The 12,841-nt window shown below is 49.7% G+C and overlaps 1 protein-coding gene across 1 annotated transcript in view; it reads left to right on the top strand.

The window, feature by feature from the left end:
• Positions 1 to 721: 721 nt before the first annotated feature.
• Positions 722 to 12,841, top strand: part of LOC144488706 (endothelin-converting enzyme 1-like) — a 53,017-nt gene continuing 40,897 nt past the window's right edge. The window contains exons 1-3 of the mRNA XM_078206798.1: positions 722 to 844; positions 4,045 to 4,143; positions 8,457 to 8,534. Coding sequence (XP_078062924.1) covers positions 4,054 to 4,143; positions 8,457 to 8,534 — 168 coding nt within the window. The 5' untranslated portion in view covers positions 722 to 844; positions 4,045 to 4,053. The remainder of the gene's footprint in view (positions 845 to 4,044; positions 4,144 to 8,456; positions 8,535 to 12,841) is intronic.

The raw sequence follows: 12,841 nt of genomic DNA, 5'->3' as shown, positions 1-12,841 counted from the left end.
ACGCCATTCGCCTCATTTCTTCCACCTGATTCACAATGAATGTAAAAACCAAACGCTGGAAATCTGAAATAAAAACAAAGTATTAGAAATACTCAGGGCATCGCTGAAAGCTTCGGTGCTGAATGGGCAAATGTCCAGAGTTCCACCTCTTGTAACTGAGTCGACACTAAATTGGGATCTCATTTAGAAAAAGCCAAGTTGGAAATGGAGAAACAATGCTGGCACCGAGGTAGTTCTACCCTGAGACAGGCGGCTGACGGAGGATGTGTTGTGACTATTGCGTGTGGCCTGGGGGTAATTTTCACTGTGGGAGCTGGAGGAGGTAGGTGAGCTACTCATTATCAGATTCTTCTTCTCATTGGCTTCACCGTAACCATAGTAACCAATGGGCATTTTCTGCCCATTGTGCCATTAGTTTGGTAAAGCCGCAAATATTTTTTGAATGTAATTTAACCGTAGGCATTACTTCTGATTGGTCTGCTTGTATGTGATAGAATTTCAAGCTTCCTTATCAAAGGATAAAGCTTGTTCTGAACCACACTGACTCTGAGCTGCTGCTGCTGTTGGCACCACAAGTCAGAAGAAGCAGTGGGAGCCGCAGTGTCCATCTGGACTAATGTTCTGCCAGTGTCAACCCCAGCCAGGGGACAGCGCTTACATTCTGACAGACTTTGTTAATCTTCTGAACTTGCCGTAACCCTTGTCCTTTTTCCCCATCTGCTCCCTCCCCCAGACGTGCAACACTCGATGGAAGACATGTGTCAGTGACACTGATGGCACCCTTGGGTTTTCCCTCGGAGCTCTGTTTGTCAAAGCAACGTTTGCAGAGGACAGCAAGCAAATCGTAAGTCCAGACCATCAGCCCTGCGCGCTCACTCCAATGAAACATCCGGGAACTGTGTTGATTTAATCTAAAGCTTTTAAATGGTTGGTCGCAATGAGGAAATAGTTTTGGGCCTTTGCAGATTCCGGCAGAGTAAATGTACCAAGTTATCATCCGTCTCCATCATCACAGTTCACAGTCTGATTCACGCCACTTCCTCCTATATCCACCTTCCCCTCAGTCGCGTCATCCAGCTGAAAACAGAAAACTCAACAAAGCAATGGCCAAGCCAGGCCAAGCCTAACCATTTGTAAATTAGTTTTTCAATCAGATCCCCTGCAAAGTTTAAACACTCTACAAACCGAGACCCACTACGTCCATCCCTTTCTTGTCGGGCCGGCACGGTGGCACAGTCGTTAGCACTGCTGCCTCACAGCACCAGGGACCCAGGTTCAGTTCCCTCCTTGGGTCACTGTCTGTGTGAAGTCTGCACGTTCTCTCCGCGTCTGCGTGGGTTTTCTCCGGGTGCTCCGGTTTCCTCCCACAGTCCAAAGATGTGCGGGTTAGGTTGATTTTCCATGCTAAATTGACCCCAGTGTCGGGATTATCAGGGTAAATATGTGGGCTTATGGGGATAGGGCCTGGGTGGGATTGTGGTCGGTGCAGACTCGATGGGTCGAATGGCTCCTTGTGCACGGCAGGATTCTATGATTCTATGAAATATACATGGGTTCTTATTGGGACGTCACTGTCCATTGTGAGTGCCTCACTGTCACTAAGCAGCAAGTTGTGTGCCTCCATTCTGGCTGGATTTAGGTAGGTTGATATGGAGTCAACTTCACCCGTCGACACGGTGGCACAGTGGTTAGCACTGCTCTCTCATAGCACCAGGGATCCCTGGGTTCGATTCCCGGCTTGGGTCACTGTCTGTGTGGAGTTTGCACGTTCTCCACGTGTCTGCGTGGGTTTCTCCGGGTGCTCCGGTTTCCTCCCACAGTCCAAAAGACATGCAGGTTAGCTGGATTGGCCATGCTAAATTGACCCTTAGTGTCCAAGGATGTGTAAGTTAGGGGAATTTGTGGGGTTACAGGGATAGGGTCTGGGTAAGATACTCTGTCAGAGAGGGGGTGCAGACTCGATGGGCTGCACTGCAGAGATTCTTTGAAACCACCTGGGGGCTTGAAGTTCAACCACTGTGAAGATTAAACATTTTGGTATCCCTATACATCTTAGTGCCTTTCACAACCTCAATGTTTTCTATGCCACGTAACCAATTAGGTACTTGTGAAGTGTAGTCACTGTTGTTCTGTGGGACACTGAGGCGTGCACTCTCTGACTGAACCATCGGGCCTACTGTGGATTGGTGGCTTTTAGAATGGGGCCCTGAGGAAGAGACTCTCAATCATTACCCTCACCTTTTTATGCCCTTAGCCAGTCTCACTGCTGGTCCACTAGAAAAATATACCTTTCCCATGAGCTGTTTTGACCCCCTTTCCTGAGCTTTGGACAAAATGTGACATATACCTTAGGCCTTAGGCTTCATGGCCCTCTGTAGTTGAAGCTTCAAAGACTTATCAAAGAGAGAATCACTCTGTTTGGTGTGAGGCAAGGCTATTTCTGTTTGCCAGTTGTGTAGCTTACAACATAGAACGTTCTGGAATGGTTTTCCATTGCCCAGATTTTGGAGGAGTGGAGAGAAGATTTGAGGATTATAGTATGGTATTTGGAAACAAAGTTCCACATGTTAAATTGTAATTCAGATTATCACTTCCTCGCTTCAACAGGTAGTCTCGAGTACAACCATTGTTTCCGCTAATATTCGCTTCACTATTTTTAAGATTCTTTACACAAACAAAACATATTCAGAGAAGCAGCAAGGACACAATCAAGACACTTGAGTTGACTTAACAGGCTCAGACAATAAGGACGGAATTTTCCAGAAGATTCTGCCGGTGTGAGGGTTTGTTTCTCCTGCCTCTGGAAGCTAGAAGATGGGGTCCTGGTCTCAGAATAAAGGACCGATCATTGAGGACTGAGATGAGGAGAAATTTCTTCACTCGGAGGGTTGTGGATCTCTGGAATTCGCCACCAGATGATTGTGGGTGCTCCATTATTGAAAGCTGGGATGGGCCGGGTTTTGCTGCCTGGGGAGTGGGTGGAAAAGAGGATACCTGGGGGTAGGGCCTGGCTGAGAAGTCAGATATTGTAAAGTCCCGGTGATGCCAACATTGCCTGGGTAAAGCAATCCTTTGGAGGCCATTTGAAAGGTGATGCTGTAGAATCTGTGCGAAACTGGTTGTTGCAGTACATACTGGGAGTAACACACATTACTGCCACTGTCCATCAGTGCTGGATAAAGTGAATGTTGAAGGTGGTGGATGAAGTGCCAATCAAGTGGGCTGCTTTGTCCTGGATGGTGTCGAGCTTCTTGAGTGTTGTTGGAGCTGTACTCATCCAGGCAAGTGGGGAGTGTGCCTTGTAGATGGTGGACAGGCTTTAAGGAGTCAGGCAGTGAAGCATATATTGCAGAATACATACCCTACAATAGGGGTATCAGGAATACATCCTCTCAATAGGGGTATCAGCTGTACACACCCTACAATAGGGATACCAATCATACAGACTCTATGATGGGGCGGCACGGTAGCACAGTGGTTAGCACTGCTGCTTCACAGCTCCAGGGACCTGGGTTCGATTCCCGGCTTGAGTCACAGTCTGTGTGGAGTTTGCACATTCTCCCCGTGTCTGCGTGGGTTTCCTCCGGGTGCTCCGGTTTCCTCCCACAGTCCAAAGATGTGCGGGTTAGGTTGATTCGCCATGCTAAAAATTGCCCCTTAGTGTCCTGAGATGTGTAGGTTAGAGGGATTAGTGGGTAAATATGTAGGGATATGGGGGGTAGGGCCTGGTGGGATTGTGGTCGGTGCAGACTCGATGGGCCGAATGGCCTCTTTCTATACTGTAGTGTTTCTATGATTCTATGATAACTGACTGCGCCCAACCAACTGTAGCTAACAAGAGTCTAGAAAGAGAGAGGAGATTTTGGGAGTAAAATGAAATGTTTCAAAAGTATTTCATTTTGATATAAACCCATTCCTCGTCAGTGTTCCATGCCAGTGGGTCCTGGGTTATAAGGCAGCCTTGCGTATCCAGCACTTTGTAGAGTTGTATTTCACTCTGGGATGGGACTGTGCACTTGATTGAATGCTGGTGTTATTCTTCAGGCTGAGGAGATGATTTCCGAAATTAAGAGTGCCTTTGAGGAGAGTCTGAGACTGACCAAGTGGATGGACGAAGAAACCAAAAAAGCTGCAAAGGAAAAGGTAACGTCAAAGCCCGGAGTCACAGAGTGGCCGCGTAGACTCGAGCGGGGTCAACCCCAGGTCAGGCTGCCTGGAATAGGGGTGATTATGGCAGCCCTGGTCAGGTCAATGAAAGTAAAACCCTGAGGGTGTTGGAGCTGGGAATTGAGCACCAGAAAATGCCAGGAACACTCAGCGGGTCAGGAAGCCTCTGCGGAGAGCGGAGCCGAGGTGTTGTTTCACATTGGTCACCTTTCATCCAATCCCCGCATCCGCAATCCCACACACGGGGTTAATTGGTTTGAAGGTTTGAGTTTAGTGGACAGGGTGACCTCATAACTCCACTCAGAATCTGCACCGGGGATCTTCAATGTGGAACATTGAACCAGTGAGTGCCTGAATGTGGAACATTGAACCAGTGAGTGCCTGCTCCCTCCCGCCCCCCCCCCCCCCTCCCCCGGCACCCCCACAGACCTGGGATGTTGAGACTGACAGATGTGGTCAGCCGAGAGGTGCCCAGATTGGCAACTGAACCTGTCACTCGGCTGTTGCAGATGGTTCATCCACTTTTTTACAACTATCCAACACCTCATCAGTTTGTTATATCCGGGTCAATTTCCCTCGAGCTCCCGTTGGTGTACTCTGTACTCAGCTTCTCTGGGTTGTTGGTCAGGTTAAATATTGACCACTTGAGCAAGCTCATTACACTATAGCAAACATTTTTGTGCAGAAGCTTTACACAGGAGGTTTGAGTGGGACCCAGAAAGTTATCTGAAGGTCATAGCTGTAGGAAAATGCTTAAATGTTCAGCGTGTGTGAAGGGGAGGCGGGGGGGGAGTTGGTCATCCTGAACATATAGAGGTTGCTGCTTCCCCCATTGTTACAGCAACACCTGTCAAACATCATGAAACATACTTCGAATTGAGACATTTTGCCATGAACAAGGTACAGGTCATGTCAGGACGACACTGTGTCTAAAGGTATATTAACAGTGGTTTGATCAGGAGCAGCTGAAGGTGTGTGTGTGGAAAGCGCAGTGCCAAGGGGCTGCACCCTTCCTGCTGGGTGCTGAGGATGAGGCAGACTTTGTCACCTCGCCACTGAGCGGCTCATTCAGTGAGTACAGAGGAAACCAGGAGTCTGTCCTCCCGCAACAGGTTTATTCACAAAACCCAGAGAACACAGGTACACTCTCACTATCCCTTTTCCTTACCCCCCACTCCCCAACCCCTTGCATTTTTAAAATTACTAATCAGCAATTGCACATCTGGATTCTCGATTAGCCAGATGTGGGTGGTGTGTTGTTTATTGGGTTAATGTGAGTTTGAATTGGGCCTGTTTACACAGAGTGGCATTGAGTTGAGGCTCCCCCTGTGGCTGGTGTGAGGATTACAACCAGCGACCGTTCCCTCTTGACTCTCCCACGTGATATTATTTTCCAAAGCTCACACCAGATGGGGGGGGGTCAGCATTCCGCAGGGACCGCTCCCTCCGTGATAGCCTGGTCCATTCTTCCCAATATCCCCACCACCTCGCCCCCTTCCCACTGCACCTTCCCAGGCAATGTCAGGAGGGGTAACACCAGCCCCCTTTTCCTCCTCCCTCCGCACCGTCCCAGGCTCCTTCCAGGTTATGCAGCGTTTTCACTTGCTCTTCTTTCAATTTAGTCTGCTGTATCCGCAGCTCCGGGTACAGTCTCTACATTGGGGAGACCAAACACAGACCGGGTGACCGCTTTGCGGAACGCCATCACTCAGTCCGCGAGCAGGGCCCAGATCTTCCTGTCGCTTGCCATTTCAATTCACCATCTTGCTGTCATTCCCACATGTCCGTCCTTGGCCTGCTGCAGAGTCCCAGTGAAGCCCAACCCAAACTGGAGGAACAGCATCTCATCTTCCGATTGGGCAACTTACAACCCCTCAGGACTTAACATTGAGTTCAACCACTTCAGACTGTGACACCTCGCCTCCATTTTGACATTCCCCCTCCTCCCCCCTCCCCCCCACAGCACCATCTGTAACTTGTTTTGCTTTCACCGGGTGCTGAGGTTGTTGTACTATGAGCACATTCTGCTACGTTACCTTTATGCTACTATCAGCACCTTCTTTAGTCTTTAACGCCACCATTAACACTCCCTTTCTCTCTTGTTCAGAACATCCTTGTCAATCTCTCCTGAGATCCTACCTATCCCTGACCTTCTATTCTGCCCCACCTTCTCCAACCCCCTCCCCAACTGTATAATCCGTCACAATTCTAACCCTCCTCACACAGACTCGAGACGTTAACTCTGTTTCTCTGATGCTGCCAGACCTGCTGCGTTTTTCCAGCATCGTGTTTTTATTTTGAATTCTGTAAAATAAAAGCCAGTTTCCCCTAAAAGGTAGGGATATGTTCGGCACAACTTGTGGGGCCGAAGGGCCTGTTTTGTGCTGTAGTTTTCTATGTTTCTATGTCTATGTTTCTATGTTCTGAACGGTGGGCCCATTAGCTGATCAAAATGGCCTGAAGTATGGCTAAAATTCTTTTAGTGATTTAGGCTCGGAATCAATGCTGCTCGGTAACCATTGCCACTCATCAATTAGGTGACTGATAATAAACCTTTGCGGAGAATTACGCCACTTTATTCCTAATTGACCTGTAAATATTGCTCAGTGAACATCGCCCCAGGGCCTATAATTGAAACAAGGTGATGACTAAAGAGCCAAGCGTTGCCTGTTAATGCTTCCACTGCAGTGATTGGCTGTCAGTGTTGTCACTGCTGATTGGACAGTTTAATGAGTCCTTTATGGAGTTTGGTGCTGCCCAGTGCAAATCGCTGACCAGACACGGGTGTTGCTATGACGACACCGTTTCAGCCAAATGCACTAATTTTAGCCAAACAGGCCTTACCCGCAGTGCAGATACTTCACGTGTGCAAGTTTATTGGACGGACAAATGAGGCTGCACGGTAACAAGGAAGTGAAATGTTCTCGACGATCAGAAATACTCCCCTTTGACCCTGACTGTTTCACCAATAGACGCACAGAAAGCTGCATTGTGAGCATGGAGGTCACATACATAGAAACATAGAATCCCCACAGTGCAGAAAGAGGCCGTTCGGCCCATCGAGCCTGCACCGACAACAATCCCACCCAGACCCTATCCCCGTAACCCCATGTAATTACCCTGCTGATTTCCCCAAGACTAAAGGGCAGTTGAACACGGCCAATCTACCTAACTGATGACAGAGTTGTTTTCTTTAACGTACTAATCAGAAATTCCACATCTGGATTCTCGATTAGCCAGATGTGAATGGTGTGCTATTTTACTGGGTTAGTGTAAGTACGGCAGTTTGACGTGGGCTTGTTTATAGCAGGCGGCGTTGAGTTGAGGCTCATGCTGCAGTGTCGATGTTGTGAGGTGACCCACTCGTTCAATCACCCTTGTTCCCTGCGCTAGCTCTCTGCCCATTGGCTGTCTGCGAGATTTGGGATAAAGACCAGTGAGAGTTTCCTCTCGAGGCTGCCAAGTGACTCTCCAGACATCACACCATTGGCCAAAATTTCACTCTCTATCTGTTGGCGATTTTCAAATAATTGAAAGCAACTCCAAAGGGGCAGTGGTTGATGTTAAACTTCTGATGGCCGGCTGGTAAAAGAGGAGACGAGAAGTCAATCTTTACTCAGTTTTTGAGTTATTCACAATTGGGGGAGGCGATGCCTAGTCGTATTAATCCAGAAACTCAGCTAATGTTCTGGGGACCTGGGTTCGAATCCCGCCATGGCAGATGGGTGGAATTTGAATTCAGTGAAAAAATATCTGGCATTAAGAATCTATTGATGACCATGAAACCATTGTCGATTGTCAGAAAAGCCCATCTGGATGTCCTTTAGAGAAGGAAATCTGCCGTCCTTACCTGGCCTGGCCTACATGTGACTCCAGACCCACAGCAATGTGGTTGACTCTGAACTGCCCTCTGAACAAGGGCAACTAGGGATGGGCAATAAATGCTGGCCCAGCCAGTGACGCCCATGCCCCACAATTGAATTAAAACATAGGAACATCACAAATATATAGATCCTAACTCTAAAACCTACAACCAGTGTTAAGTCTCGCTTTATATGTACTCAAGTGATCCTAATGAATAACCCCCACCTGTATATCCTCAACCAGAACTTATCGATTGAAACGTTGAGGTCCTCCACTTGTACCTCACCACTGATTCACTCAGTGAGAGGGTTCACACACAGTGGGTGATAACTGTTCATACTGTAACATTGTGTCAACAATTTGCAGACTGACATTTTCAACACTCGCCCTCACTTAACCTCGTGCTTTTATTTTATGTTGGACAGGCTGATTCAATCTACGACATGATTGGTTATCCAAAGTTCATTATGGATCCAAAAGAGTTGGACAAACTATTCAATGATGTAAGCAGATCCGTCCTGTTTGTGCCTCGGAAACCTGGTGAGAGTATTATGTCGCGGGGGTCGGTTTAGCTCAGTTGGCTGGATGGCTGGTTCCTTGATGCAGAGAGATGCCAACAGCCTGGGTTCAATTCCCGTTTCGACTGAGGTTGTTCAACCTTGCTCCTCACCTGAGGTGTGGTGACCCTCAGGCTAAATTACCACCAGTCAGCTCTCCCCTTCAAAGGGCAGAGCAGCCTATGGTCATCTGGGACTTTGGCCGAAACTCTACCACCTCGCCCGCCATGGAATCAGAGCGGGCGAGGGTCCGACAACGGACGTCTCCATTGACCCTGGGTGGGAATTTCCGGTCTTGTTCGAGCGAGGCCATAAAATCCCGCCCAATGGCGTCTTTACCTTTATATCGTGGTTACATCATACCGTCAGCTCCACTTCCAGTTAGCGGGTACCAATTGAGGTTAAATGTATTCCTGGAGGTTCCATCTCATGACATGTCCCCTACGCTCCAGCCATTAGTCGGCCAACACATCCATCCTTGTGACGTGTGGCTTCCTACACCAATAGGAAAGCAAATAGACTCATTACCTAATTGGATGATACTTGACTGTTAGTTTATCAGCCTCCGGATGGCATCAAGTATCAACAAATCGAGGGCAAGCCAGGAGAGTTTGGATGGCGCTGTAGCTGGGTTTACTGAAGAGGGAGAGGCTCTTTAGTGGGAGATGGGGAGCTCTGAAGATCAAGGCAGGTGGTTACTTTCGACCTTGGGCTGGGGCAAGGTCTGAATGAGTGGATCTCTGAGGCTTGAGGGGACACATCCAGACCCTTCAGAAGGAGATCCACCGGGCTTTCTGTCCCTGCCTCAGGGACTGTTCCTGATTCTCTCCCCGAGGTCACTAGGTATCAACAGCAGAGAAACAGAAGCAGAGTCACTCCCTGGACCCAGCCTCCGCACGGATAATGAAGAGGCAGCTAGCAGCCCACCCGGCTAAGACAGGGGAAGGGTAATTGTCACCCAACCTCCCCATGCTGCACCATCCAAATTTGAGTGACATTCAATCCAATTCCCGATTTTCCCGACACTCTGAGCTCCGGCTCCCAACTCTTCAAGTCACAACTCTCTGGTTGGGATTTTCCAGCCGCGCTCGCCCCAAAACCAGAAAATCCCACCCCGAGGTCAGTGGATCTTTGCATGGTCCTGTCCTTCCCATTGCGATTCCCATGGCGGGTGGGACGGGAAAATGCCACCCTCTGTCACTGACGAAGGGTCATCCAGAAACGTTGGCTCTGTTCTCCCTCCACAGATGCTGTCAGACCTGCCGAGATTTTCCAGCATTTTCCATTTTGTGTTTCAGATTCCAGCATCCGCAATGATTTGCTTTTATCCTCACACATTGAGTTGTTGTGATCTAGAATAAACTGCCTGAGCGGGCAGCTGGAGCAGTTCCAATAGTAACTTCCATAAGCGAATTGGATAAACACTTGAAGGGGAAAAATTTGCAGGAGATGTGGAAAGGGAGGGACGGTGGGACCAGCAATGTGGCTGAGAGATTCGATTCTATTCTCGTGGAAAAAATCTCATTGTAACAACACTGAAGAATACATCCAAAGATGTGCTGGTTAGGTGCATTGGCTGTGCTAAATTCTCCCTCAGTGTACCCGAACAGGCGCCGGAGTGTGGCGACTAGGGGATTTTCACAGTAACTTCATTGCAGTGTTAATGTAAGCTTTATTTGTGATACGAATAAATAAACTTGAAACTTGCAATGGCCTATCCCTGATTCGGAGACTATGCCCCCTGTGTTATAAATTCCAGGACAAACATTCTCCCAGCATCAACCCTGTCTTAGCCATTGGCACATTTCCTGCGGTCATTGAGCAGGCCGTGGGGGTTCTGTACTGGAAGATCAAAGCAAAAGCAGAGGGCCCGATTTTACCATCAAGTTGCGCCCCTTTTCGAGCGCGAAAACTTGGTAAAGTCGGGCGTGAGGCAAGTAGCGCAATCCGTGCCCGCCTCCACGGTCATTCCCCCTTTACCAATGGCTGAAAATGACGGCGATCGGGATTGCGCCCGAAACAGGCGCGATGTCAACTTAAATGCATTTGCATGGCTCTCTGGTGGGGGGGGGGAGGCGGGTCAGACGGCTCCCTGGTGGGGGGGGGAAGCGGGTCAGACGGCTCCCTAGTTGGGGGGGTGGCAGGGAAATAGGGGGGGGTCCGTTGCCACTCTGCTTGCGATCGATGGGGGGGCAGGAGGCTGTGATCAGTCTGGGTAGCGGGGGGGGGGGGGGTGGTGAGGGATAAGGGGGGACAGTAGTGTTGTGGGGATGGGGCAATGTCTGTGGGGGCCAGGGGGAGACATTATCCGTCCCGGGAGCGATGTGGCAGGGAAGCGTTTTCCTATTTTTTTTACTGCGCAGTGGGACGCGCCGATCGGAGCATCCGCGTTTCGGGCGCGGTAAGCCCCGCCCACAGGCTTGTGCAGCACGATTCGGAATCACTGATTTTTTTTCCAGGCAGAGTGCGTATGGGGGTGCCTGAGAACGGGTCTAAAAGTCGGATCTGAAACACTCCCAGATTCAAGTCCGCCCAGCACTTAGAATCAGAATGGTAAAATCAGCCCAGAGTGCCTGCAGGCAGGCCGGGGGGGGGGGGGGGGGGGGGGGGGGGTGTATTTGAGGATAGTGCTGGCCCGGTACATTGGTATCATTGAGCTCTGTGTAATTCAGCGACCACACTCCGAAGCTTTCACACTGACCTTGTTTTCACACCGACAACTGCTGTGAGAATTGGGTAGCTTTGCACAAACAAGGATGGGGTGGAACCTGGAGCAGCGCCAGTGCCTGTGTTTAGATATCTTACTCGTGACGTTGATTGTGGAGAAGGTTGGGCTCGAGTGCTCGCACTGGTTCACTCACAGTAAGGGTCTGTCAGACAAGAGCTGCTTCCTCTCCCTCTGCGTTTCACTAGATATGAAGTCACAGAGCCAGAGAGCAGAGTGACACCAGTCTGAGACCGCAGAGACGCACACAGCTGGTTCCTGGTTTCGATGGAGGCCCCTGGGAGGCCCAGGGGGAGGCGAGGTGTTGTAAATAAGTTCAGTTCACCAGGTCACTGCGTCTCTAGTGTAACCAGCCCAGTTTCAGGGTTTTATTTTGGCCGTCAGTTCCGCCCCCCCGTAAGAAGGGGCGGAATTGTCTTGCTTCACGCTTTGAGAGACTCCAGCAGCCCCTGGATCCCCTCGATGTCTTTACCCCACCCAGAACTCCCATTCAGAGATCGTGGCGGTACGGCTGGCAGCAGTCACGGTTTGGGATCTCTCTTTCGGAGGAAAGGGCCAATCATCTTGACCCCTGACCTCTTGCCCGTTTCGTACACAGAGGTCAAATGGGGGGGCAGGGACTTGTTTCACTGGGGTCTCCCTCCTTTCAATTCCACCCCCCCCCCCCCCCCAAACTGGGGTCTCTCTCCTTTCAATTCCCCCCCCCCCCCCCCGATCTCTAGGCTTTACTGAGGGAGGGGGGCTTGACTGGAGGGAAGAGGGCAGGATGAGGGTGTGGGAGAGGAGGGGGATGTAGACGGCAGAGGGCTTTCCCTGGCTCTGTCTCATTTACAGGGCACCCATTAAATCTGGCACTGCGACGAACACCTAAATCCACACCAGTAGGACTGCAGGACCCCAAAGCGGCAGGTTACACATATTTCACTCAATAATAGAAAGATATAGTGCTGAAGGCAGCCATTCAACCCATCAATGCTGGTGTTAGCTCTTTGATAGTCCCACACGTCTGCTCTTTTCCTAAAGCTGTGTAAAATTCTCCTTTTCAAAGTTATTAATGAATGTCCTTCCGGTGACCTTTCAGGCAGCACATTCAAGATCATTACAGATCTGGGGAAAGGTTCTCCTCATTTCCCCTTCCTTTCCCTCAAATCTGTGTCCACTGGTTACAGACTCTCTCAAACTGAAAACAGTTTCATCTTACCAAAAACACTTCATGATTTGGATTTTCATCAAGTTGGTGTGACATGGGAGCTCTTTAGAAATGGTGGGTAGGTCTCAATATCTCAATTCCAGGATTCCCAACCTCATTCCCGGGCTGTCTGACTTTTTTGGGATTGCCTCTGAATAGTGCGGCCTGGTGCTGGTGGAAAGCCTGCGACCGGCACTCCTAACCTGACCGACTCCATGGCAACAAGAGGCATCTCCTCCTCCTTGGCAATTTGCATGGAGTTGGGCCTGCTTTTTGTGTTGTATCACAGGCGCTAGGAGAGGCGCGAGGCCAAGTCTGCATGAGGGAACCTTTCAAAGG

Source organism: Mustelus asterias, unplaced genomic scaffold (genome assembly GCF_964213995.1).
Source record: "Mustelus asterias unplaced genomic scaffold, sMusAst1.hap1.1 HAP1_SCAFFOLD_1792, whole genome shotgun sequence".
Lineage (NCBI taxonomy): Eukaryota > Metazoa > Chordata > Chondrichthyes > Carcharhiniformes > Triakidae > Mustelus > Mustelus asterias.
The sequence above is the reverse complement of the archived record's forward strand: the minus strand, read 5'-3'. Positions and strand labels throughout refer to the sequence as shown.